The sequence below is a fragment of the Mesoplodon densirostris genome, chromosome 1, assembly GCF_025265405.1.
Source record: "Mesoplodon densirostris isolate mMesDen1 chromosome 1, mMesDen1 primary haplotype, whole genome shotgun sequence".
In the NCBI taxonomy this organism is placed as follows: Eukaryota; Metazoa; Chordata; class Mammalia; order Artiodactyla; family Ziphiidae; genus Mesoplodon; species Mesoplodon densirostris.
Window position 1 is genome coordinate 110,153,167 of NC_082661.1, and position 25,477 is coordinate 110,178,643.

Sequence of the window (25,477 nt, forward strand, 5' to 3'; positions counted from 1 at the left end):
GAGATAATAAGGAAAAAAGAGGGAAAAGTTTTAAAATGTATTCATTTCTCCTTTGTTTAATCTCTGCAATCCCTATCTCACTTGGCAATGCTGTAGGCTATACCTGGATGCAGCTCCTTTGTGGCTTCAGAAGTCTTTAGGTAGCCCAGTTTGGTCAAACAGCATGAAGTTGAGAGTGCAGAGAACTGTAACAGATAGATGGAGATTTTGCATGGAACAGTGTTAAGTACTCTGAATCTTGAGAAGAACCTGCGAATGAATCCTTGGTGCCTCGAGACCGTGGTGAGGCAGGCTAGGCCCTGGGGGTCAGAGAGGCCTGGCTGGATCCTAGCGCCTTGGCTTTTAATAGCTGGGGGACCCGGGAGAGTCATCAACCTGCCAGAGCCTCAACTCCCTCATCTGTAATATGAAAATGAAGACCCAGGGGAAAGCTGGCCTGTGGGTGTGAAATCTCTTTCTAAAGTCAGGTGTGCCTGACAATTTCTATCACCATCCAGATGAGAGGAGAACACGAGCCAATCTTTTTTTTTTTTTTTTTTTTTTTTTTTGCGGTACGCGGGCTTCTCACTGTTGTGACCTCTCCTGTGGCAGAGCACAGGCTCTGGATGCGTAGGCTCAGCGGCCATGGCTCACGGGCCTAGCCACTCCGCGGCCTGTGGGATCTTCCCGGACCGGGGCACGAACCCATGTCCCCTGCATTGGTAGGCGGACTCTCAACCACTGCGCCACCAGGGAAACCCGAACACGAGCCAATCTTGGTGGCTGTTCTGAAGCACACGTCAGGACCCAGAACAGCATCTGTCCAAAGGGCAAGTCCTATCTGACCAAATGGCCACGTTCTGCTGAGACCACAGACAACTCTGCCAGTCCCCAGCGTTAAGTCCCTGCCAATGAGCATGGACACCTGTAGACACTGCTGTGTCCCTCTCGTGCAAGCCTGCGAGACAAAAACTAAATAACGGAAAGAAGCAGTGACTAGTTTAACTCTTTAACAAAAATCAAAGAAAAATGAAAATGATTTGGAAACGGCAACAGTTTAATTGAACCCTTTTACTGTCATCTACTCTGTCTGAAAAAGGAAATCAGTAATTTTCTGACTGTTCTTATAACCTGACAGTGAAACTGGTTCACACAATGAAAACGTACATAACCCAGTGTCAAAAACTGGTGATTTACAGAAATCACCCCCATTTATTTTTTCCAGCAAAGAGGAGAAAAACACACGTTTCCACAACTCAGTGTTTGAATCACTGGCAAAAACTGTCTGCCTCATTCAACGTTCCCGGCCACGAGCTCCTGGAGCACTCTGATGGCCACGAATCTCCCGTGGTTCAAACGAAACGGAGAGCCCACGCATGAGGATTATGTGAGTTGAAGACAAGATGCCTTCTCACAATGTGCCTAAAAAGAAGGTCTTTGAAGAATATCCAGATCTTTAAAGGAATGAAAACACTCCTGTTTTGTTGTTGGTTTTGTTCCTTTTAATGATTGATTTTTGGTTTTTGGAATAAACTTTCTTCACTGGGACGAAGGAGTTGTATGACTTGTAAGTGGAAACCAAGAGGCCGCTGGCTAATACGTACGCCTCCCCTCCCACAGAGCTTTTCTGTCGCCCCAAAACCCTCTTCCATGATTTTTGTTATGGTTCGGAAAGGTAAGGAAAATGACTTCAAGTATTCAATTCCTATCAAAAATTGGTATCAAAAGTAATAAAGGACCTAATTTCTTTATATTTCCATGTTTTAAAAAATAACTTAAGAAGCAAGAGGTCCGGCCCTTTACTTGTATAAATACCACAGCGTAACTAGAGTTTCTTAAGACAACGTGGGGAGGAGTCCGTGTTGAGCACCTCGATCATTGATCTTAACGTTGGGAACGTCTCAGACACGGACGGAAGAGTCTTGTAAGAAGGTGAGATACTGAAAAAGAAAAACACAGAGCAAGGGTGTGAAAATCAACATAGCTGTACAAAAAAGGCAAAGCTTACGGTCTATTAATTCCTATTACGATATTCACTTTCCAGTACTCCCTAGGCACGACAGCAGACAATGTTACAAAGCAGGGGGCGCTGTGAACAGAGCAGGTCCTGCTGCAGCAATGGTCTGGGGTACGGGCAGGCTCCCACCATGAGCTGCTGGGAAATTCAGCCAGTCTTCGGAAAGAAAAATCAACCCCTGATTTGCACAGCGAGTGTTACGCACACACGTCCCATTGGGGCACATGCTGGACATGGAACCGGGAGACACAGGTTTCGGGTCCAGCCTTGACCCTTATCAGCTTTAGGGGTTCCTTTCAGCCCCGCTTCCCATATCTGCAGCAAGAGGGAGAGGGTTCCTAACTCCCAGAGCTAGCAGGAGCATGGGATGGGTGTGAAATGGCAGCTGCACAACATAGGGTAGTGTTGCTATCTTTTCCTTAAAGAGTTGTTGAAAGATCAACACTGTAAAATGATGTAGGAAACAGAGGCGAGGGCTTTGACCTTATGGTCATGTTACTAAGACGTGTAAACTAGTAAACGTGAAACAAGAATATACTGCAACGAGGTGTAGTTGTTAGGAGTTTCCATTACAGAGCTCATGGAATCCTTGCAAACTGGACAAAAGTGTCCTACAGACACAAATTTCTGTTTTAAACAGAGCACAAATTATCCAGCAACTTTTAGAGAGGTTGCTGTGTTCAGTAGGTAATGAAAGGCAGAACTGGAAGTGGTTGTGATATAAAAAACATAGAGAAGGAGCAGGAATAAATAAGGTTAAACGGTGAGATTTGCTTATTCTTAACTAGCTCTGAAAGCATCTGTGAGTTTAATTTCATCGCAAATTTACACGTTCCCTGTGGTGCTTCTGAAAACAAGGGCCAGGAAAGATCAGAGTCTGCTAGGCTCTCTTACCGTAATCGTCAGGGGTAATTTCTGGCTAGCATTTCCTGACTCACGTGTATTCCGCACCTAAATAACAATAAAGTACCACCTTCCCAAAACCTAGAGCACAGGAAAAATGCAGCTGAAAGGCAAGGCACTACCACCGAGACTCAGTCTGAATTGGGTGCAGCTCAGTGTTCAAAGTCACTCCCGAATACTGACCCTGAGAGTCTGGGACAAAGGGCGGATTAGGCAAGAGATATGGATATCTGACTCTATAAATAAGACATTTGTAACCCTTTCTTCACAAACTGGTTTCCTTACTTTATTCATTATTCACGTTTATCCATATACTCACCTGCTAATGGGTCTTAACGCAACAGCAAAAACATTTTAACCTTGAAAAGTGGATTAAATTCACTGTATAATCATAACTCATAAAAATGAGTACAATTCCAGTTTCACAACGCTCCAAAAGTAACGGGGAGCCCCTTCTTTCCCTTTTCAGTTGTAACATCCTTTTGTTTGACCCCTATCAAGCAGTTACCTTTTCAAGTTCATCCAGCTTTTAGCTATTTTGCTAAAGGCCTCTGAACCAGGGGCGGTCATAGCTTCAAAGTCAACCAACTGAAAAAGAAAGAAATTTAACAATGTGATCAAACATGGAGGGGAAGCTCCCTTTGGGATCCGTTGCATTCGTGTGTCTCAACACAGAACTCCACAGATTGGGATTTAAATGTTTCCCTTCCAGCTCCAGCTCCGACATACCTTCCCTTTGGGAATTTTTCCTGCTACTTCTTTTCCACTCGCCATCAGGGCTCCCACAATCACTGAGTAAGCGATCACGCTGTTTAGGTAAAGAACAATTACCAGTCAGTCCCAGGCCACGGAGAGTTACCACGTTAGAGCTCACCACGGATTTTCCATCCTAAGAGATGACATTTTATTTCTCTTAAGAATTCTCTGGACATTAAACATAAGAATATTTTCATTTGCCTTAAAAATATTTACTAATTTACCAATAAAACTATTTACTGATTTACTAATTTAAGGGTAAACGTGTAAGAATAATATTTTTCTGAGAACAAAAAGTTTCTTTTAATTAGGAGTTTTCTCCTCACTTGGCTTTTCTCTTCTTGTGAAAGAGTGAATTAGAAAATGTGCCTGCTTATATTTTTAACAGCTTCATGAGGCTTAGCTTTAAAACGCAATATATACGATATACTTTGTCAATGCAAACATATTAATATTATTGTTTAAACATTAAACACTTTGGCCCCGAAGAAGAAACAAGCAGAACGCGTTTGCAGAACGCACTAACAGACTGGCCCGAAGCCTGCTGCGTTACGAGGACTTCCCGGCATGTCCGGACTCACTCTGGATCCTGATGTCTTTGTGGCACCAGCTCTGTGCCCTGTGCCAGGCAGCCCAGGACGAAGACAACTAAGACAGACGTCTTGCCCCAGCGAGCGGACACCAGAGAGAGTGAGCCCGTCCCGGGGTCGCCTGCCAGGGAAGCCCTCACTGAGGCCGCGGGCACGTGCATTGCATCTTTGAGGGCCACGGGTGGGGCCCCCGAGGCAGAGGAGGGGGAAGCGGGCCGGCAGGGGCGGGGGACAGGAAGGTATGGGCACGGGCAGGGGGCGCGGGGAGGCAGAGAGCAGGGCGGCACAGCCGCCGTGAGGACACGCGCGTGCACAGCGCCTGCGAGGGCGGCAGGCGGAAGGCGGCACGTGGAGGCTGCCTGCTCGTCACCCATCGTGGGCACATCTAATGACGACTGTCCTGAAGGCACAAGATTTATGTTCCCATTGTGTTTCAATGTCATCGTTACCGTTATGTAAGTTCCGCGTAAGGGCACGCACCCATCTACACCGCAGAGTGATCGCCACAAGCCTGGTTTCCCTACATCACCACACAGGGGACCCCCTTCGCCCATGTTGCCCACCCACCCCCAACGCTTTTGTCATATTATAACAAAATTTACTACCACACTGTGGAGAGTTTTACTTTCTAAAGTAGTACTTAAAGATCAAGACATTTACGTGTATTACTTTAGCCAAAACATCTTAAAGTCAAACATGTGCTAACAATGGCATATGCCATTCGCATGATTAACTGTACACGGTACCAGATAAAAGGGAAGAAAAAGAAAGCTCTACAGACACATCCTTGTTTGAATGGCACCTGAAAGATGCCTGATGAATTCAGTAAGTAGCAAGAATCCATTCATAATAACAGAAATACTTTGCAATGGTTGGTGACCCAAAAGTATTAAACGTTAGGGCTAAAGGTCAATGAATGGCCAAAACTTGGGGCCAAGGGGAGAAGAGGGCAGGGTACAGTCTGGGCAAATATCAGGAATTAAAGCACAGGGAGCACACGTGTGCACACAGTGAGACTTCGAGCTCCAGCCTATAAACGCCAAGTACCTTCTTTTAGAACTACCTTCCAAGACCCTTGGTGATGCAGTAGATCAAGGACATCATGTTTGGGTGGACTTTGAAAAAAACCAAGGGGGTCTTCCCGCCATTGCTGGGGTACCTGTACCCAGGGCCACACAGGCGATGTAAGCAAAAGGAGTGCGTTCTTCACTCCAAAAACTGTCAGATTAGAGGATAGCACTCACCTGGATCCGCGAGAGAGCGGCATTAAATTATAAAAGTAATAAACTAAGGATAAGATTAAGTTGCCAACAGCATCAGTCTCCTAGGAAAAAAAGACATGTGCTTATGAATTTAAATAACAGATTATAAACTCATTTCTTATTAGGTGACAAGACACATCAGAAGCATTTACATTAGGAAGAGGATTATTTCATTCTTCTCCTACAAGAACCTACTTTTCACATCCTTGAATATTTTATACTCTTTCCCATGATTTTTTTTCTCACGAGAGGGTATACATTCAGTTCGGTTTACAGCAGTATGTCCCCAGCTGCCTTTAAAACTGCAACCTTTTCTGATAAACCTAGACATCTGTTTCAGTCTATAATGTTACTTGAAATGTCAACATATACGTTGAGATTAAAATAAAACAAAGCACTTATTAATACTGAATACACTTTCTCAGACTATAGGCCTCTCTACTCCAGGGTTCTGATTAGTGCCCTACCCCCGCCCACTGAGATTTAGGTGATCAGTATACTTAATTTACGTGTATAAACTGATTAAGATCCTGAGAAACAAAGTAACTTCCCAAGGGCCATGGGCATCCATTCCAGAATGCGGATGGAGTGGCCGCTACACTGTCCGCACAGTGACAGCTACGGCGACGGAGGTGACATTGCAGCTCCTGCTACCAAGGAGCCCCCGCTTGAGTCGGGGAAGCAACGGAGGGAAGAGGTCACAGTCCAGGAGAGTGTCACTAAATGCAGCACAGGTCATGTCCGTCATGGACCAACCTGTTCTCTTAAATCTTGACAAAGCCCAAATTTCTGATACTATGACAGAGTCACTACATACATGTATCATTCCCCCTCCCCAGTTTCTGTAGTTACTAACTACGGGAATTGTCTCTACAAGAATATTAAAAGAAATATTTACCGCTCAATTAAAGCTGATTTCAAGCATAAACTGTGTAATCCCAAGGAAAGGGTAAAGGCTTTAAGAAGTTTACAAAAGAATCAGAAGAAGCATGGATAAAATGAAGATAAACAAAAACCTACCCCAAATTCTGATGAGAGAATCAGTACTTTTCCTTTTGCTGTTAGATCTTTATAAAGTGCATCTATTTCGGCGTGATATAATTGTGTTCTTTCTTCTGTGGTCTGAGTTTCCACGGAAAATAGTATATTGCCTATCCTAAAAATACAAGAAGGTGTGTCGAAGGCACGTATCATACGGTTCAAAGAGCTAAGCACAGAAGGGTGGGGAGGGCAGCGTGGTGACAGGGTCACAGGACACAAGGAAGACTGTCCCTGCCTCTCTGAGCAGACAGATGGGGCGTGTCTCACAGCAGGCAGCTTTTCCACAAAATACGGTTTTGCTCAGTCTAACTGTAGGCCCTGTTTACGTGAGCTTAAGCTAACACAGGAGGAGGAAACTACACAGAGTACAATGTATTTCAATGCCCAGGAAACATTTTATCAGACAGCCACCCTATTACAATAGAAGAGCAGGGGCCGGGGCTGTGCCCTGAAAGCGAGTTCAGGGCCTCCACTGTTTCCTTTTCTTTAAGCTTCTGCTGCATGTGTAGCTCCATGTGAGGCTCTGTGGAGCATATAAATTCTATGCAACAGGTATTTACTGGATAACGCCGGTACCCAAATGCTGAAAATACTCCTCAGACCCTCTAAAGGACAACACAGCAGAGCTGCCGCCTTGATGGAGGGACGGAGGGGGAAACGAGGCCACAGATTATGATGAGACCATGCGTAGAGCTGTAACAGTTCATCAGAGGTCCCAAGGAGAGAGAGTTGATCTACTCTGGAAGACATGGAAGAAAACAGGAAATGCTTGCGGAGGAAGGGGCCTGAACCTGGGTCTTGAAGAGGAGGATTGCAATGCCAGAGGCCCAGAGCCAGGAGGTGGGAGGTGACCTCGGGGAACAAGCAGTCCAGCTGAATTAGCAGGCCAGGCGCTGGCAGGAAAGTGCTTCAGGGAAGGCAGGAAGCGTTGTTTGAGGCCATGACTACAAAAGGCCTGAATGTGCGGCAGGGGGGCCGATTTTGGTGTCAACGGGCAATGGCAGGGTATGGACTGGGGAGGGAGTTCTGGAGCCACAAGGGCACCCCGTGGACCTGGCCTTAGGACCCGAGGAAGCACTGGTCAACCACAAGAGACCGGAGATGGAGGCAGGGTCATGAGTCTAGGTAGGGGTCAGAGGCCCCGAGCAAGACTGACAACAAATGGGGTGAGACAGACAGCTGAGCAAAGATGCTGTGTTTCAGGGAAGGCCTTAGGGACTCTTACTCGGCAGTTCCATTTCTGCCTGGGAATTTAATCATGGGTGGATAAAGAGGTAGGAGAAACAATTTCACCTCGACAGAAAACCCTGGAATTCCTTCTTGGGGGAGAATGACCTTTATTGGGAAAGTACTTTGATAAGTGGCTTGGGCTAGAGATGGAGACCTCAACGACGTGGCAGAGTCATAGAATCTGGAAGTTGCTAAACGGGTGTTTCCTCGTGAAGGCCCGTGTAAGTTCGGACAAGAAAGCCAGAGCCCAGGAGGGGCTGAGAGGACATGGCTCCCACGGCTGAGCTGCCGGAAGTCCCTGATGCAGAAGTGGTGGAGCCCCCTAGGGAAGCAACTGAGGAGTGCGCATTTCGGGGACGGCAGTGAATGGAGAGGGTCAAGGTCATTCCATCCAGAACTCAAGGGGTATGGAGGCTCCTAGGTGAAGTTTGGATTTCAGATGTAAATAAAATGATCATTAATAAAAACGGTCACTGCGGCGCTACTACTGATAAGGTGAAAAAATGGGAAAAACCCTGAATGATCAGTGACAAAAAAATTAGTAGGAGCAACTCTACAATATCCCTAAAATGGAATACTATGCAATTTTTTAAAATGCTTCTAAGAATAGTATATGGGGAAATGTTCGTAGTAAGGGTAGAAAAGAAACAGGTTATAATACAATATGTACAGTATAATCTCAGTTTTTAAAGGAAATAATGATTTAAAATTTTTAATCTTTGCTTATCTGTATTCTAAAGTTTCAATAAGACTGCACTTACACTCTCATACTACATTAAAACCTATATTTAAAAATCCAATAATAGCCTTCAACCTGCCAATCTCTCATCTTTTTTCCATTTAGTTGGTAAAAGTCTTCCCCACGACAAACTTCAAGAACCCAGAAGAATGCTTTCCACAAACCACATCAGACATTATACTTAATATCTAGAAAGTTGTTAGATTTAGCACAGTCAGAAAATCTATCTGCTGGTGTAATAATCTAAATGTCATGTTAAAAAAAAAAAAAAAAAAAAGCTGGTTCTCGCTACACACTAGACCTTGATAATCTCCGTTTCAGGAGACAGCCAAAGCCCAGGAGGTCCGATCTCCCGCGGCAGCGCCAAGCGTCTGCATGCCTTCTGACACCAGCCCCCGCCTGCACACCCGCACGTGGGAAGCACACATACTTGTCTCCTGTAATAGTGATCGTGAAGCCATCATATTCCTTCCCTTGGTCTTTGAGGCTGGGAACTTTTGTGTTCACAGTGAACCCATCCTTCGTTTTAGTATTAAACTGCTTTCGGGGAAAAAGAAAATTCACGTTACTGCTGAGATTCACTGTAAACTCCCAACTGCCACTCTGCAGCTCCGACTCCGACTTTCATATTTTTAAGAAGGGTCATGGTGTGCCAGACACCGTGTATTCTCTGTCCTGGCCCCATGCCCCGACCCAGACTCTCAGCCCAAGTCACGCTCCCCGTGGCCCCTGCCAGAGGCCAGCAGAGAGCCTCAGAGCAAAAGGAGCACAGCCTCCCTGCAATGGCAAGGCCCCTGCTCACTGCTAAGAGCTCCCTTTGGGTCTTTTCTCTCATTCACCTTAAGTGGCAGCCACTTTGATACTTTGCAGAATAGTTGTACTCAACATCCTGTAATTCAAAAGAGCACCTTGTGTTTATGCTAGTGCTTCTTCAAAGTAGACTCTCATCTGTCTGAAAATACTCAGAATTTTGTCAACTGAGAATTTTATACACACGCATGCACACACCCCAACTCTGCAGACCACAGAGTGACAAAGCAGAGTATTCTAAAGGAATTACACAGAGATCAGAGTGGCCCTTAAGGGTGATGAGTATGAACACGGCTTTCTGTTGAAAACACTTTTGACAAAGTGAAATGCCAATAAATTGCTCCAGAAAAATCCTCCCCAATTCGGTTATTTAGTGTAGCCAACATTTTTGTAGGATTGACAGACTTGAATAAGAGAATCAATGGTAAAATTAAAAGAGGTCGTGCTTCGCATAAGATATTGGAGGGAAAGTTTGTCCAAAAACAGCAACAGCCAGCAGGCGTTCACCAAGGTCCAGAGAAGGAAACAGATGAATGGACGTCAGCAGGGGAGCCGGCAGCAGGGGCCGAGACGGGAGGTGTCCTGTACGAGGACAAGGACTTGTAGAGGCAGAAGGCGCTAACACTTAGTATGTGCCCATGCTCGTTCCTGCTCACAGCATGCCCGTAAGACGAGACACGATCTCCATCTTACAGGTGAGGAAACCAAGTCGGTGAGATGAAGCGAGGTGAGGTCTGGCCCGAGCTGGCACGAGGGAGTGGCAGAGTGGAAACAGGGACCCAGGCCCTCTCGACGTCCAGTCCCCTAATTTACTAACCAGCTGCCCCGAGGGGAGCTGAGGTACATCTGAACTTGGCTTTTCAGAAAGCAAAAGTCAATGTGCTGAAAAAGTACACATACTTTTCAGCAAAAGTACCTATATCTCAGTGGAGGCTGTCAAGGCATCATATTCACCAAGCACTTTAAACATAAAGGCGTATTTTTATATACTTCTACGTGTGCCTTTAGAAAGGCCAGTGTACCCACAGCCTGGCTGGAGGTGCAGTGAGCAAAACCACAGTGGGATGGCCACTCCAAGATGTGGCCAGACAGGCAGTAACTTTGCAGTGGGAGCCAGGCACTGGGCGGGCGATGCCCGGCCCCTTAGCTGCTCTCCAGGCAACTGCAGCCTTTTGTCCATTGCGCTTTTCTTTTTAGACAAAGATACACATATATTAAAATATCCCTAAGCTGATTTTGTATTCTGCCTAATATAGTAAATGTAAATGCCTAAAATACCCACAGGACAGCTAAAGACTAAAACCTGAGTCAGGCTCTAGTTTTCTTTCCGTCTGGTGCATCCAGCGGCCCTCGGTGCGGCCCTTCTGCCCCCTCGGGGGTGTTTGGGGAATTTATGGGAGAATGTGGTGGCTGCGGGGATGAGGTGCAGGGGACGGTCACAGAGGCGCGACTCCCACTGGACTTTCATGTAGATGAAGAACCTGTTTGTAATGTAATGATTATCTAGGCCTGGAACCAGACTCCGTTTTACACTCACACGCTAAATATTTGTTACAGTTTTAATACACACGGACTTTCCTAGGAATGCAAAACAGCATATAGATTGAGGAAAGAGGATACTATACATTGCGTGGAACTTTATTAAGTGTGGTTTACCATTACAGAAAACCGTTATCGCCGACATCGTAGCTCATGATACTTGTGTCACCAAATGACACATGGATACAGGGCTGCATCTGTCGCTGTCACGTTCACCAAGATTTTACACATATGTGCAAGCAACTGGCTACTTCTTTGTGGCTTCTCATGAAGACATGCCTGAATGTTGACATACTGAAATACATGGTTTTCTACTATAAACAACTTACCTTTTAGAACTCCCTTACGGCACTATGGTGACTTTTTTTTTTTTTTTTTTTGCGTTACACGGGCCTCTCACTGCTGTGGCCTCTCCTGTTGCGGAGCACAGGCTCCGGATGTGCAGGCTCAGCGGATGTGCAGGCTCATGGGCCCAGCCGCTCCGCGGCATGTGGGATCTTCCCGGACCGGGGCACGAACCTGTGTCCCCTGCATTGGCAGGCGGACTCTCAACCACTGCGCCACCAGGGAAGCCCTATGGTGACTTTTGAAAGAATTTTTTGAGTAGGTGGGATACATTCTTTATGAATTTCATTCTAGTGCAGTAAAGGGGCCATCTGAACATGTTTACGGAGTTAAGATGGGTCTGAGAAGACTGAGAACCACTGCCTCAGTTCATGAGACCCTCACAACAAGCAGGTCGGTCGGAATTACGGTGCTCCAGCACCCGAGAGCCTGGGATGAGACCGGGAGAGCCTGTCAAACCCGGCGAGAAGACTGGACCCTGGGTACGGAGTCAGCTCATGGCTTTGTCCATGACGGGATTCTTCCTGGTTATTCTTTAGAAATGGATAAGCTTTGGTCAGTTATAGAAATTTCTTAATGTTTATTTGATGTAAATCAATCTCATCTACTATAGCTACAAGGAGAACATTGGTTCAAGTTTTATGTTATAGTTCAAACCATTAACTGAAAAAAACCAAATCAACCTGCTGCTGGCACATTTTTGGGTAGTTATGTTCCTAGGTGGAGAAAAGGTGCATAAAATTATAACTTCTTAATGGATTATACTTTTAAACAATACAATTTCTGTCCCCTGACGTGCCCTTTATCTTGAATTCCAATGTTTCTGATACTGATACTGCCACACCTGCTTTTCTTCAGTAGCATTTGCCTGCCTACCTTTCCACCTTCAAGTTTTTGAATGTCATCCTGTTGTAGGTGTTTCCTGTGAATAGAACACAGCCGGGCTTTAAAATACCGATCTGCGATGCTCGTTCTTTCAGTGAGGGATCGATTATTAACGTCACGTTGAGACACAGCATCCATTACAGACATTTCCTCCTTACCTTTTTTCCCCTCTCTTTCTGTAAGATTTTAGTTGAACTGACTTTGTTTTCTTTATTCCATTTTCCTACCTTCTAGGGTCTGTTTTGTTTTATTTTCGTTATTATGCACAATGTGTTTTTATCAGTGTTTTCAAGTAGCACACTTTCTAAAACTTAAAATACTTATTAACAAACATGCATTTAATAATTATGAGTTCTTTTTAAAAAAAGTACTGGGCTGCGCTGGTGGTGCAGTCGTTAAGAATCCACCTGCCAATGCAGAGAACACAGGTTCTAGTCCTGGTCCGGGAAGATCCCCCCATGCCACGGAGCAACGGAGCCCGTGCGCCACAACTATTGAGGCTGCGCACTAGAGCCCGCAAGCCACAACTACTGAGCCCGTGTGCCATAACTACTGAAGCCCATAAGCCTAGAGCCCATGCTCTGCAATAAGAGAAGCCACCACAATGAGAAGCCCGCGCACCACAACAAAGAGTAGCCCCCGCTCGCTGCAACTAGAGAGAGCCCAAGCCCAGCAACGAAGACCCGACACAGTGAAAAATAAATACAAAAATAAAATAAATAAATTTTTTAAAAAAGTACTAACTGTTTCCCCTAAAAACACCTACTGTGATTTTGATGATAAATTTACCTTCATAATTGGAAGGAGGTCTTCCACTTTGTGGACCTTTTCCAGAGCTTCTCTAACTTCCAACAATCCTTTAGGATTATTAGCTCTTAAAAAGGGAAAGACAGAGAGATGGCAACTAAAATTAATACAGAAATGAATGATTATGCTCTTACCTTTAATTAAAATAAATCATCCTTAATTACTAGTGGCTCAATATTCAAAACGGTGGACCAAAAAACAAAGTTTTGAAATAATGGGATGGTTTAATCTAATGAGTATTGGGCTACAGATGAGAATTAAGGAAACAAGACAGCAGTCTGTCTAGAATGTGAACTGGGGAAAAGCTGAAAGGATGGACAGCCAATATCTGTGTGGACATGCATGGGTCTGGGCTTGGTCAGAAAACCTTGCTTCTCCTATTCCAAGTATGAAATTAGAAGTAAATGGTTTTTCTTCCTAAAGTTGCTCAAATGGAAGTATCCTACTAAGCTCTTATAACAATTTTATATTTACTTGGTGACAGCTAACATTCAGAATTCCTTTTTCCCCAGCGTTCTGTCCACTGTCCTATCTATACTGTACTGCCTCTCAGTTGAGGGAGAATGAGTATTAAGGCGGAAATCCCTCATTTAATCCCTAATTAAGAAATTCAAAGAAACATCCTGCTTTCAATTCAAAGAAAGGCTAGACGCTTTCAAAGAGGCTAGAAAAGTCACAGCATTGTGTGTAATATAAAAATACTCAGTTAAGGTCTATGGATTTTGTGAAGCTCTTAAAAAGAAGGTTGATAAATGATTATGAAAGGCTTTATGATTCCAAACACTATGTAAAAATATGACATATTTTGTTTAGCCCGTCAATAGGCTTGGTTTTCAAGTTTCATAAATATAACTAATGCAAAATACATAAAATTTATCCATTACTATGAAAAGAAAATTGAAAGATTACCCATGATAAACTAGAATTCTATCTTTAATAAAATGAAGAATTTTCTCAAAATATTCCAGGTATCTCATGTTGATCACCTGACCCCTGTAAGAAAAAACAATTAAGAATGTTTTTTCAAAGAAATATGTTCCACACAATATCTAATTTCAAAGTTAATTCAAAAGGACAATAAGAGAGCTGGGAAATTCGCTTGTTTGCAGCCAAAGAACGGTAGAAACAAACACCTGTCTAAGTAAGACTGATGGTCAGCGACTAGGCTTATCCTGGTGGGAAAGGCACCAAACTCAGCCCTGGAGATGCCAAAACAGGAAGAAAAGTCCTCAGGTACTTAAACGGGGCTCAGACTTGTATGCCCCTTTCCTCTCATGGATCCTCTCCCTTTTTCGGCAATATGCTCCCTCCTGCCCCTCGGCGCTCCTGATAGCATTAGGGGCTAATACTCCTTCTTGCTGTCTAGCTTACTAGCTGTCTTCATCTCCTCTACCACTCTAAATAGTATCTTCCTCCTGTTTCTATCCCCACCCCCATTTTTAAAACTCTCCCAGAACCTCACGTACAGCCAACACGCCAATGTACCCATCCAACTGATGTACATGTCTGGAAACAAACATAGCCGACTGCTTCCCGGACACCGCTCCCTGGACTCCCCACAGGCGAGTCAAACCTCAGGTTCAGGAACTCACCCCAGCTCCCCAGCGTGTTCACCTACGTTCTGCCCTGGGGCTTCCTGGCCTACTGGGGCAACCACGTGCCCACCCGGCAATGGGACAGCCTACCCGCAGCTTCACGCTTGCCTTCACTTCTAACCCACCCCCAGTGTTCCGACCCTGCCTTCTCAGTATCCACTCTTCCCCTCCAGCGCACTTCCACAAAGCTTTCCAGACCTCGGTACCAGTGCACCAGAATGTTCCACAACTTTCTAACCAGTCCCACGCCTCCAAGGGAAGTCGCTGCCCTCTCATCTATTCTGCCACCTGTGGCCAAAGTGATCACCCAGATGTGTAAATCTGTTCAGCTCACTTCTCTGCTTATGATCTCTGAATGACTCTCTTTTATTTCAGGACAAAAAGTGCCTTAGTATGGATATGTTAGCTATATTTTGGGGGAAAAAAAGCTGTTTATGTTTCAGCCTCTGCCTGTCTTTCCGGCCTTGACTGCTGACAGCCCCTTAATCATAAACTATTCACCAGTCATAATGAATTAGTGATACCTCCCTGACCATGCCTGACTCACAGGTGGGTCCATGCCTGACTCACAGGTGGGTCCATGCCTCATCCACCTCTCTCTGCTTTCCATCTTTCCAAACAGCATCACCTGAAGGCTGGACTGGGACCACCCCCCGCCCCAGCATCCTGTACACGTGACCACCACCACTCTTAACACACTACATAGTAGGCTCATAGCTTAGTGAGGTCCATCTTCCTCACTAAGCTACAAGCCTTCTGTAGTGAGAGGCTGTACTTCACGGCTAAATCACCATCATGCTGCACAGCACATGGAGAGTGGCCTTTAGTTAAAGCTAGTTGAGTCTACCTGTGAATGTCACAAATTATTCTGTAAGAAACAGGAATATACAAGTCACAAGGGGAAAGGAAATTTATTTTCTAGGAATTAAAAAAATAAATGTCTTAACATTTCCATTAAACTTAAATGTCCAAGTTGTATACTAGAATATTTCCTTGATTCAGGGTTCTGGAATTATAAGCATTTTAGATGTGACACAACTACCATAGGTGTAAAATTTACCCAAAATTAAATTCAGTGGGTCTGATACTGAAGCTGATACTCTTTAATATTTGCTCCTCATATATCTAGAGGGTGGCTAAGCACATGAAGGGTCGGGTAACGAGGTGAGCACTTCACCCACGCCCCTGACTTGCCAGAGCCTCTGGACAAACAAAAGCTCTCCAGCTAACCTGGCTCATCCTCCCAGGAAGGCAGCTTACCACCCAGACAGCGTTTTTCATCCAACCGCCTTGGGTGTTGCAGGGTTGGAAGGGGGAGTCTTTCCCTCACCACAAGAATTCTTAAAGCCACACGATATTATCGGGATCTTATGGTAATGTAATATTCTCCATCTAATTACTTTCTATGATGTTTTAGGACCCTTTAAAGACTGACATCTAGGCAAAAATCTGGCACTCTACCCTTCACTTGAGCTCTGCAGCAAAGAGCCTGGAGAAGGGGCACAGCATTTCTTCCTGCAACCAGGCTAGCTCAAAGGAATGCGGGAAGGAGCTTGCAGGTGCAGAGCTGATTTGTGTCAAAAAGTCACCGAGGAGGGAGCACTGGGTTGCTCGTGGTCTCCATGAACTGACGATTTAAAATAAACTCCTATGAGAACAGGAAAGATAAACAGAATGTTCATACCTGATTAAATTGATGTGGTTGTTAAAACCTCTGCTAAGACTTCGTGCTGGCATTTGATCCAACCATAACACTGGCTGGTCTGGGTCAGCAATCCTGTAAAATAGAGCTTATTTAAAAATGAAGACCTGGGCTTCCCTGGTGGCGCAGTGGTTGAGAGTCCGCCTGCCAATGCAGGGGACGTGGGTTCATGCCCTGGTCCGGGAAGATCCCACATGCCGTGGAGCGGCTGGGCCCGTGAGCCATGGCTGTTGAGCCTGCGCGTCCGGAGCCTGTGCTCCGCAACGGGAGAGGCCACAACAGTGAGAGGCCCGCGTATCGCAAAAAAAAAAAGACCTTATAAAACCTAGAAATGTTCAAAAGCATTCAAAATAAAACATGTAGAGGTCTTTGGAAAACAACTGCTCAGTCCATTACATCTAAAAGTATGAAACACAAACCTGCAAATTCCAAAAAGATGTTCTAACTGGAGCAAGGAAGAAGTCAGTACAGGTTTACTAGTAGAGCAGGATTTTTCTCATGAAAATGAGGATCAGCGGTTCCCCCTCTAAACTGTAGCTGGTTGGCCAGGCCCACACTTCAAGCATAAGAAGTCTGGTGCACTGAAGCTCGTTCAAAGGTACCACAGGTAATGAATGATACGCTCTTCCAGAGAGACCGCTTTTTCTACAACACTTCACTTAAAAATGTGCTCGGAAGCACAGCAACAATCAATTCCTATTTCATTAATATTCGTCCAGTGTATTTCAAAGAATAATGATGTCAGGAATTTCTGACAAACTTTAGAGAGGAAAACATAACTTACAAGGCCAATTATTAGCAAATAAAATGGGATTCAAAACCTGTGAACTAGAGGAGACTTAACATTTTCTGACAATGATAAGACGTCTAGCTTATTTTCACTGAAACGTCAGTTACCGTCTCCACTTCACTGCGATGTCAAACATGTCTCTCCACTGCATCAGCCGTGTTTTCCCATTCATTCGAACCTTTGAACTGGTCCACGTACGCTGTACAGCTTGCATGACTTCTAAGGCTGCCAAACCCATGGCTAAAAGAAGGAAATGTGGGGGGAAACAGAGTTTGTAGGTACCCTTTAGAGGGAATGATCTTCGCCGACAACTCGGCGAAAGAATCATGGTATCTTAAAAAAAAAAAAAATTGGTTCTGATGCACCTAGGGGCTGGAAAGGAATAAAGATGCAGACGTAGAGAATGGACTTGCAGACACGGGGAGGGGGAAGGATAAGCTGGGACGAAGTGAGAGAGTGGCATGGACTTATATATACACTACCAAATGTAAAATAAGTAGCTAGTGGGAAGCAGCCACGTGGCACAGGAGATCAGCCCGGTGCTTTGTGACCCACCTAGAGGGGTGGGATAGGGAGGGTGGGAGGGAGACACAAGAGGGAGGGGATGTGGGGATATACGTATGCATATGGCTGATTCACTTTGTTATACAGCAGAAACTAACTCAGCATTGTAGAGCAATTATACTCCAATAGAGATGTTAAAAAAAATGACAAAAAATTTTAAAGGCAAAAAAATGAATAAAAATTAAAATAATATGAAAACAAACCGGGGAAAACGAAAAAGAATCACAAGTATTGGTAATCTAACAGGACCAGAGAGGCATTACACAATGGCCTGACTAAAACTCAACTCTATCAGAGGAAACTGGAGACAAGCTCACACTTGGCTGCTCCCAACCCTGAAAGAACTGAGGTTCAAATCCCTCCTCACCCTACAATAAGGAGACGGCTCTGGTGGATGAGCTGTCTGAGTTACAGCAATGACTGAAGACCTACCTTCTACATCTACACCAAAGCAACAGCATAAGAGCCAAAGCTGGAAGCAGTCTTCTCTCAGAATTCAGTGTGAATGAATCTATACATTTCTGTTCTGATCACATGGAGATTTTCAGTAAGCACAACAAATGATTCTTTTCAAAAGTACAACGTGGTTTACCCATCCTCTGCTCCTTTGTCATAAACACTTCCATTTTCAGATAGTTTTAAAATACCTCTGTGTATTCTCTTGTTTGGCAGGAAACCAGGTGTTTCATATTGCATCAGAGATCCCAAACGATCAGCTACACAAATCAGCTCTTGGACCTCGGGCTTATAACTCTCAAAATTCTGATGTAACACATCTCTGGAAGAAACATTACGTACATGATAAAGACTTTTACCACAGGTATCTGGTTATCCAGTTTCACCTGAAAAGCAGTCGCTTCCTCCACTGGAAAAATAATCAAGGAACTTCTGACCACGTAATCTTTACTTCAGTGGTCTGTACCCAACCAGACACAAATTCAAAGAAGGACTCTCCGTGACAGTGTGTGCACAGTCGCCGTCACGTGCTTGTTAGTAACACTGATAACTAGTTTGCAATTCAGGAGACACGTCTGAGCCTTATTTGTTCTGTAAACCTCTCCAGAACACAGGGACTGCCTCTTTTGACAACCAACCAGACCCGACCCTATGTCCATCTCCTGCTCCGGCCCCAAGTTATTTATATGATGCCAAGTGGACTTGGAATTGTGTATGTGACTGCTATTGTTTACCCGCCAACCTGCTAAAAGTTTTCATAACAAAGACTGCAATTCTAAGTTACAGGCTGTGTCAGCGTCCCCAAGGGTTCTGTAATTCACTAGGAGGACTCCCAGGCTCTGTGGACAGTTGTACTCGTGGCTCTGAGGACACAGCATGATCGCCAGAGGGAAAAGGCACATGGGGCGAGGTTCAGAGGAATCCAGGCGCACTTCCAGGACCCTGGGGAGACATGTGGCACTGATTCCCCAAGTGAAACACTCACTGGACACGCTGGGCCCAGGGATTGTACTGGGGGCTGACCACGTGAGCACCCCTGCCTGGCAGGTACCCTAGGCCCCCAGAGGAGGGCAGGTGTTCAGCATGAACCACACTGTTCATACACATGGCGCAGGTGCTGGGAGCCATTCTTAGCTCTGGGCACTTGGGGGTAGGGGGAGATCCCGAAATCCCCATTCCCAGATGCCAACCCGGGGCCAGCCTGGTGAGCAGGCCTCTCCAAGGACAGCCCTTCAGGCCACCCCCCCTTTTCTGCACATAAGTATTTCTCTAAAAAGGGGTGCTAGAGAACATACATACCTCTTTGGGCAATCTATTTTGTTTTCATTATCTTGATTATTGAAACTTACAAAAGCATACAACCTCATTACTCAACGAAAGAACCAGAACAATTATGTAGCTCTACCTACTTGTATACCACTTTCCTGTCCTATCCGCCTGCCTCCCAGGAAGAGGTAACTTATCTTGAATTTTGTGTTCACAGTTCCCTGACGTCCTTCTTTTAAAAAATAGGTTACATATGTATATCCCTAAACAATATATTCTATAGTTTTGCTTATGAGCTCTATTGGAAAAATGATGTGACCCTGCAGTGTACCAACGTGCTGTTTTTACTCAACTTTATGTTTCAAAATTAGTCCACACTGTTGCTTGGGCCATTTGTTTATACTGCTGTATAATACCCCACTAGGTGACAGTATCAGATTTATCCATTTTTCTGTTCATGAACATTTGGGATGATTTCGTTTTCAGTTGTGAACAAATAAACTGCTATCAACAGGTCTCCAAGCAGACATGTGCACAGGTACATGTTTCTCTCCTGAATATACACAGGAGCAGAACTTTAAGATTGTAGGACATGCAAATATTCGATTTTACACAATAAGGACAAACTGCTGGCAGAAGTTCATGGAGCAATTTATACCCCAGTATATGAAATTTCCCCATATCCTCCTTCTGGTCAATACTACTATTATCAGACTTTGTATTGCTAATATTTGTTTACCTAGTGGGTGATGTGGTCGTATATATTTATGAACTGAAGCATCTTTTCATATGTTTGCCATTCATGTTTTCCCCTTGATGAAATTACCTGTTCATGTCTTTTGCCCTTTTCTAATTAGCTGTTTGACTTTTATTTGCAGAAACTGTTGGTGTTGAAAGGTTTACAGTCAGTCCAATAATTGACCCTAAGTAGGTGATATGACTTTCCTATTTTTAAGATTTTTCTCTTTACCTTAGGTGTTCTCCAGTTACTTATGATGTGTCTGAATGGATTTTTTTTTCGTTTACCCTGCTTTTTAAAAAAAAAAATCTATGAATGTATGTGTTTCCTTCATTCTGGAAAATTCTTAGCCATTATTTCTTCAAATATTGCCTCTCCTCCATTTTCTCCTTCGGGAGTTTCAATTACACACACAAGTGTTAGCCCTTCTTACATTTTACGTATCTTCTCTCAAGTTTTCTAACTCCTTGACTCTCTGTGCTCTATCTTCCAATTCTGTAATTTTCTCTCAGTTATATCTAATCTGCTTTTTAGCCTGTATACTGAATTCTTCATTTCAATGATTATATTTTCTATTCCTAGAGCTTATTTTTTTGGTCTGCAGCATGTGGGTCTGTGGCATCTGTCTGGTCATTTTTTATAATCTCATGTTTCTTGATCATGTTTGTGATCTCTTCATAATTTCTTCAAGCATTTCATTTGGAGTTATTGTAGAGTCTGTTTTCAACAATTCCAATACCTGAAGTCCTTAAGGGTCAAAGGACCCTTAAGGGTCCTTTGGTCATCTTGGTTTTCATTCTCACACTAATGATCTTAGTCTGTGGGAATACTTGGGGTACAGATTGGCACTAATTTCTCCCCAGGAAGGATCTGCATCTGCTTTTGTTGAGATCCTGGGAATGCGTCCAATATGCGATCACTTTAGCCCTTTGAAGGTCAACAAACCCACCCTGCCATGCCTCAAGGCACTCCACTGGATAGGATACCTTCTTCCTTTAAAATGTGTTTACCATCCATCACTGTAGTTTGAATACCTTCTCTTTTCTTTCTTTTTAGGCATCGAGGGAGCTGATCTTTACAGATTTTTCCTAATTTTTAAGACACTGCTAGACTGCCAGGAATTAATTTCTATTCTAAATCTAATTGTTCTGTAATGGGATAGCCTTTTAGCATATCCATTTTGCCATACTGCAGCAGTATTGGCCAGTGCTGTAATTTCAAACTTTTAATATGTTAAGAAATTTGTTTTAAAGTAACACAGTAAAGGAATAATGCATATCAAACGCTACCAAGAAGTATAAGTACATTTGAAGTTTGAAGTTACCCCAATTAGCAGGGAATGTCATGCTAAAAGGAAAGATGATGTCCAAAGGTAAGCTAAAAGAAATATTTGCGGACATATCCAATTCAAAAATAAATTCATCAGAAACATGAATAGAAAGCCATTTATTGACCAAGAGATATTATGATGAACTTACAGCTCAGTGTTGAAAAAGAAAAAAAAAATCTTCATTTAAAGCACTCACTTTGAGAGTAGCACTGACATATATACACCACCAAATGTAAAACGGATGGCTAGTGGGAAGCTGCTGCATAGCACAGGGAGATCAGCTCGATGCTTTGTGACAACCTAGGGGGGTGGAATAGGGAGGGTGGGAGGGAGATGCAAGAGGGAGGGGATATGGGGATATATGTATACGTATAGCTGATTCACTTCGTTGTACAGCAGAAACACCACATTGTAAAGCAATTCTACTCCAATAAAGATGTCAAAAATAAAAAAATAAACAAAGCACTCACTTTATGTGGGGTTGCAGCCCTGGCTGCTCTTCGTAGTCTTCTATGAGGAAAGGCAGATTCTTAGCCCAGTGGTCTTTAAAGCTTCCGGGCAGGTCCGCGTCAATGTTATATTCCGTAAGGGGAGTATCAAGGTGTGCATGAAGATATCGAGAATACTCTGCAGATGGGAAATGGGATCTGACACACCCGGATATGCCAAAGAGATGGTTTTTATAGCTAACTGTAATTTTTTATAGCCAGTCTGTACAAATACTTCATAACAAACCGTTATTTAATTACAAGGATTCTGGGACTTCCCTGGTGGTGCAGTGGTCAAGAATCCGCCTGCCAATGCAGGGGACACAGGTTCAATCTCTGGTCTGGGAAGATCCCACATGCTGTGGAGCAACTAAGCCCGTGCGCCACAACTACTGAGCCCGCACTCTAGAGCCGGCGAGCCACAACTACTGAGCCTACGCGCCACAACTACTGAAGGCCACTGCGCCTAGAGCCCGTGCTCCGCAACAAGAGAAGCCACGGCAATGAGAAGCCCACGCACCACAATGAAGAGTAGCCCCGGCTCGCTACAACTAGAGAAAGCCCGCGCACAGCAAAGAGGACCCAACGCAGCCAAAAATAAATAAATAAATAATTTATTTTTAAAAATTACAAGAATTCTAAATGGAGGCTCCAAATTTTAGCAAGTCACTATTATATGATAACGGAGGTGGCCTGCCGCTGACTTGAGTTACCAGGGTCAAATACAAGCCAGTCAATCAGGGTCCACTTCGGCTAAATTTTAACCACCTTTCCATAAGCGACACCGAAGATCTCACTATTCAATTCCAGGGTCTGGGAATGCAAGTTCAGTGTTAGACAGAGCCTGCTTCCATCTCAACTAATAGATCTACTGACTACGTATGTGATTTCATCAACTGACTGACTAACTGTTGCTTATCTCTAGGGACTCAGTGTAGAAAAAAACAGGATTTGGAGTGCCCCCATCTTCAGTCTATAGTTCACAAGTCCAAATTCTCCTAAACCAGGAAAACAGAGGGAATTACAATTTAGAGTAAAGAGCTGTGCTGTCGAAAAGGTAACCCCTAGCCAGCTGGCTATTGACAACTTAAGGGGTGACTAGTGTGGCTGAGGCACTGAACTTTAGATTTTACTTAATTTGAATTAATTTAAACTTAAAGCTGATATTTTATTCAATTATGAGAAAACTGCCGTATGTTTGGAACAACTTACATATATCAGTCTACTTTTACAACTTTAAACTTTATGAAATCTAAGTTCAGACCAAGTATTGCCAATGAAAATTTAGCATCCAAATTGAGATGAACTGTAAGTGTAAAATATAGGCCATATTCAAAGACTAGTACCAAAAAATGTAAAATATCCAATAAATAATGTTTTCATATTAATTATATATTGAACTAATATTGTGGATGTACTGAGTTAAATAAGACAAAATATATTATTAAAGTGAATTCCACCTGTTCATTTTTACTTTTTTAATGTGGCTACTAGAAATTTAAAATTACACACATGGCTTGTAAATATTTTCACTTGGACAGTGCTAGTACCGAGGGCTAATGATAAAGGAAAGAGAAGGAATAAAAGTAAAGATTTGGGCTTTATATGAAAAACAAAAATGTCTTTATGTATGGCAGAAAAAGGGTAAGACTGACTAATAAAAGGATAACCCAAAGATCTGCTTTCTTCTTCATCTCAATTTAAATTCTCCAAACTATGTGGGAATTCTGATATGAAGGAATGACAGATCAAAGATACCAAGTTTTTATTTAACAGTAAAAACCTCATAAAATGTTCCTTTCCTGTCATTCCTATATCTCTGGATGAGGTGTGACAAGTCATGGATACCCAGATGATTGTCACATTTAGGTCAAAATATGTTTTTTTGGCATAAGTAAAATTTTTTAACTTTAGAAAGAAAAAAATGTGAGGAAGAGGCAAAAAAAAAAAAGCCCTAGATTGGCCTTTAGAAGACATGGGCTCGTCCTTCTAGTCCAGATACCACCACTAACCAAGGGGCAGCTGAGGACAAGTCACCCAGCTGCTCTGAGACTCAACTGCCTAACACGGAACATCAGAGATACAAGCAGTATCACTCCTACTCCAAGCACTCAGGGTCAGTGATTCTGCAGCTGTTTGACTTACCTCGGAGATACTTCACTTTAAGGTACTCTGGGCTGGCCTTCTGGCCTGGGAGAGGGTCATTTAGCATAACTTTAGTTTGTGCTTTTATCCCTTCATAAAACTGTCCCATTGCTACGTGGCTGAGTCCTTTCATGTACTGGCACACCTCGTTATACGGTTCCAGCTGCAGACACCGCTGAGGCAACGAAGGAGAAAATGCTGTATTAGAATCAATATAGTTTAAGGAAACTTTAAAGTACTTTCTTCTTTAATCTAGAATTAGGAAAGTTTTCTCTCCAGGTTAAATCAGACCAAATACATCCTCAGTAAATCAGTCTACAGGAGCAGGCCATGGTTTTTTCCTTTCTTTTTGTTGAAGTATAAGCACTACTCTTGCCCGCCCTCCCCGCTGACCCCATTCATTTCACTGAACTTGGTTGAAGAATGACGCAGAATGGCAGTTACAGTGCTTCTCACTTACAGATGCTCACCTTGAAGTTCTTAAGGGCTTCCTGCAAGCTGCCATGGTGGTAAAGCATCATTCCCCGAAGCTGGAGGGTCTGCACGTGATTTTGGTTCAGCAACAGAGCCTTTTGAAAGCTCTCAGTGGCTGCTTCAAAATTTCCCAGCTCTCTAGGTATTTAACAATAGTAATGAACATAGTATAGGCATTTCAGTAAACATACAGAATAAGTTATCCACAGAATTATGGTTCAATCTACAAATATGATACTTTAATGTGGGTGTTTGCTTTTTTATTTTACCACTTTATAGCTACTTAGCCTTTGATGCATCATATCCTACTTACTTTTTCTAAATCTTACCAGATTATAGGATCACCATAGAGCTCTTGAAATTCTTTGGGGGAAAATTAATTTATTGATTTCCAAAGACAAATGCTTATTCAAATCCCTTTCCCCAACTCATGATCAGCTCCAACCCCTAAAAAAACTTTGCGTAAATTTTAGTTATCTGGATAGAAACATACGTTTCTCCTTTGGAAAAAAGTAAGTAGGTTATAATCATACAGAGGTATATCATTGCAAATCAAATTCATAGGCTTATAATTTAATTTTTTCTGTCACTGAAGGTACTTCACTTAAAATCCAGTAAATCACTGTCTACTTTAAAATTCTGTAATAAGAAGTATATTTCAGAATTGTGATCATTTCAGAGTGGAAATGGTTATTACTGACCAGCCTTGCCCTCTTTCATATATCAAAATTTTTATAAATAATTGAAGAACCTTCAAAATATCCCATATGTCAACTTTCTATAAATAATGAAGATTTAAAAAAAAATATATAACACCCACTTACATTTATACAGCACTTTACTATTTACTAGGTTCTTTCAAATCTGCTTTCAATTTATATACCCAACAAATTTGTGGGACAGGAAGGATAAATATCATCCCTTAAACCTAGAACAAATCCAAACACACTTTCTCCAAGTTAGTATGAGAGCTTTTCCAACTACGGCATCAGATCAATAAGCTCTTAAATGTAATCCTTCCTGAA

General features: G+C 43.3%; 1 protein-coding gene across 6 annotated transcripts in view; it reads right to left on the reverse strand.

Moving 5' to 3' along the window:
• Positions 1-1,015: 1,015 nt before the first annotated feature.
• TTC13 (tetratricopeptide repeat domain 13) overlaps positions 1,016-25,477 on the reverse strand; it is a 71,642-nt gene continuing 47,180 nt past the window's right edge. For 3 of the 6 annotated variants that reach the window (XM_060089912.1, XM_060089895.1, XM_060089877.1), the window contains 14 exons: positions 24,449-24,590; positions 23,979-24,153; positions 21,816-21,972; positions 18,202-18,332; positions 17,098-17,230; positions 16,183-16,275; positions 13,813-13,896; positions 12,886-12,970; positions 8,948-9,054; positions 6,528-6,663; positions 5,490-5,569; positions 3,629-3,707; positions 3,408-3,487; positions 1,016-1,919 (listed from right to left, as the gene is read on the reverse strand). In XM_060089912.1, coding sequence (XP_059945895.1) covers positions 1,805-1,919; positions 3,408-3,487; positions 3,629-3,707; positions 5,490-5,569; positions 6,528-6,663; positions 8,948-9,054; positions 12,886-12,970; positions 13,813-13,896; positions 16,183-16,275; positions 17,098-17,230; positions 18,202-18,332; positions 21,816-21,972; positions 23,979-24,153; positions 24,449-24,590 — 1,597 coding nt within the window. In that variant the 3' untranslated portion in view covers positions 1,016-1,804. Of the gene's footprint in view, positions 1,920-3,407; positions 3,488-3,628; positions 3,708-5,489; positions 5,570-6,527; positions 6,664-8,947; positions 9,058-12,885; positions 12,971-13,812; positions 13,897-16,182; positions 16,276-17,097; positions 17,231-18,201; positions 18,333-21,815; positions 21,973-23,978; positions 24,154-24,448; positions 24,591-25,477 lie in introns of all 6 variants that reach the window. The other 3 variants (XM_060089903.1, XM_060089885.1, XM_060089867.1) reach the window with 1 other exon arrangement.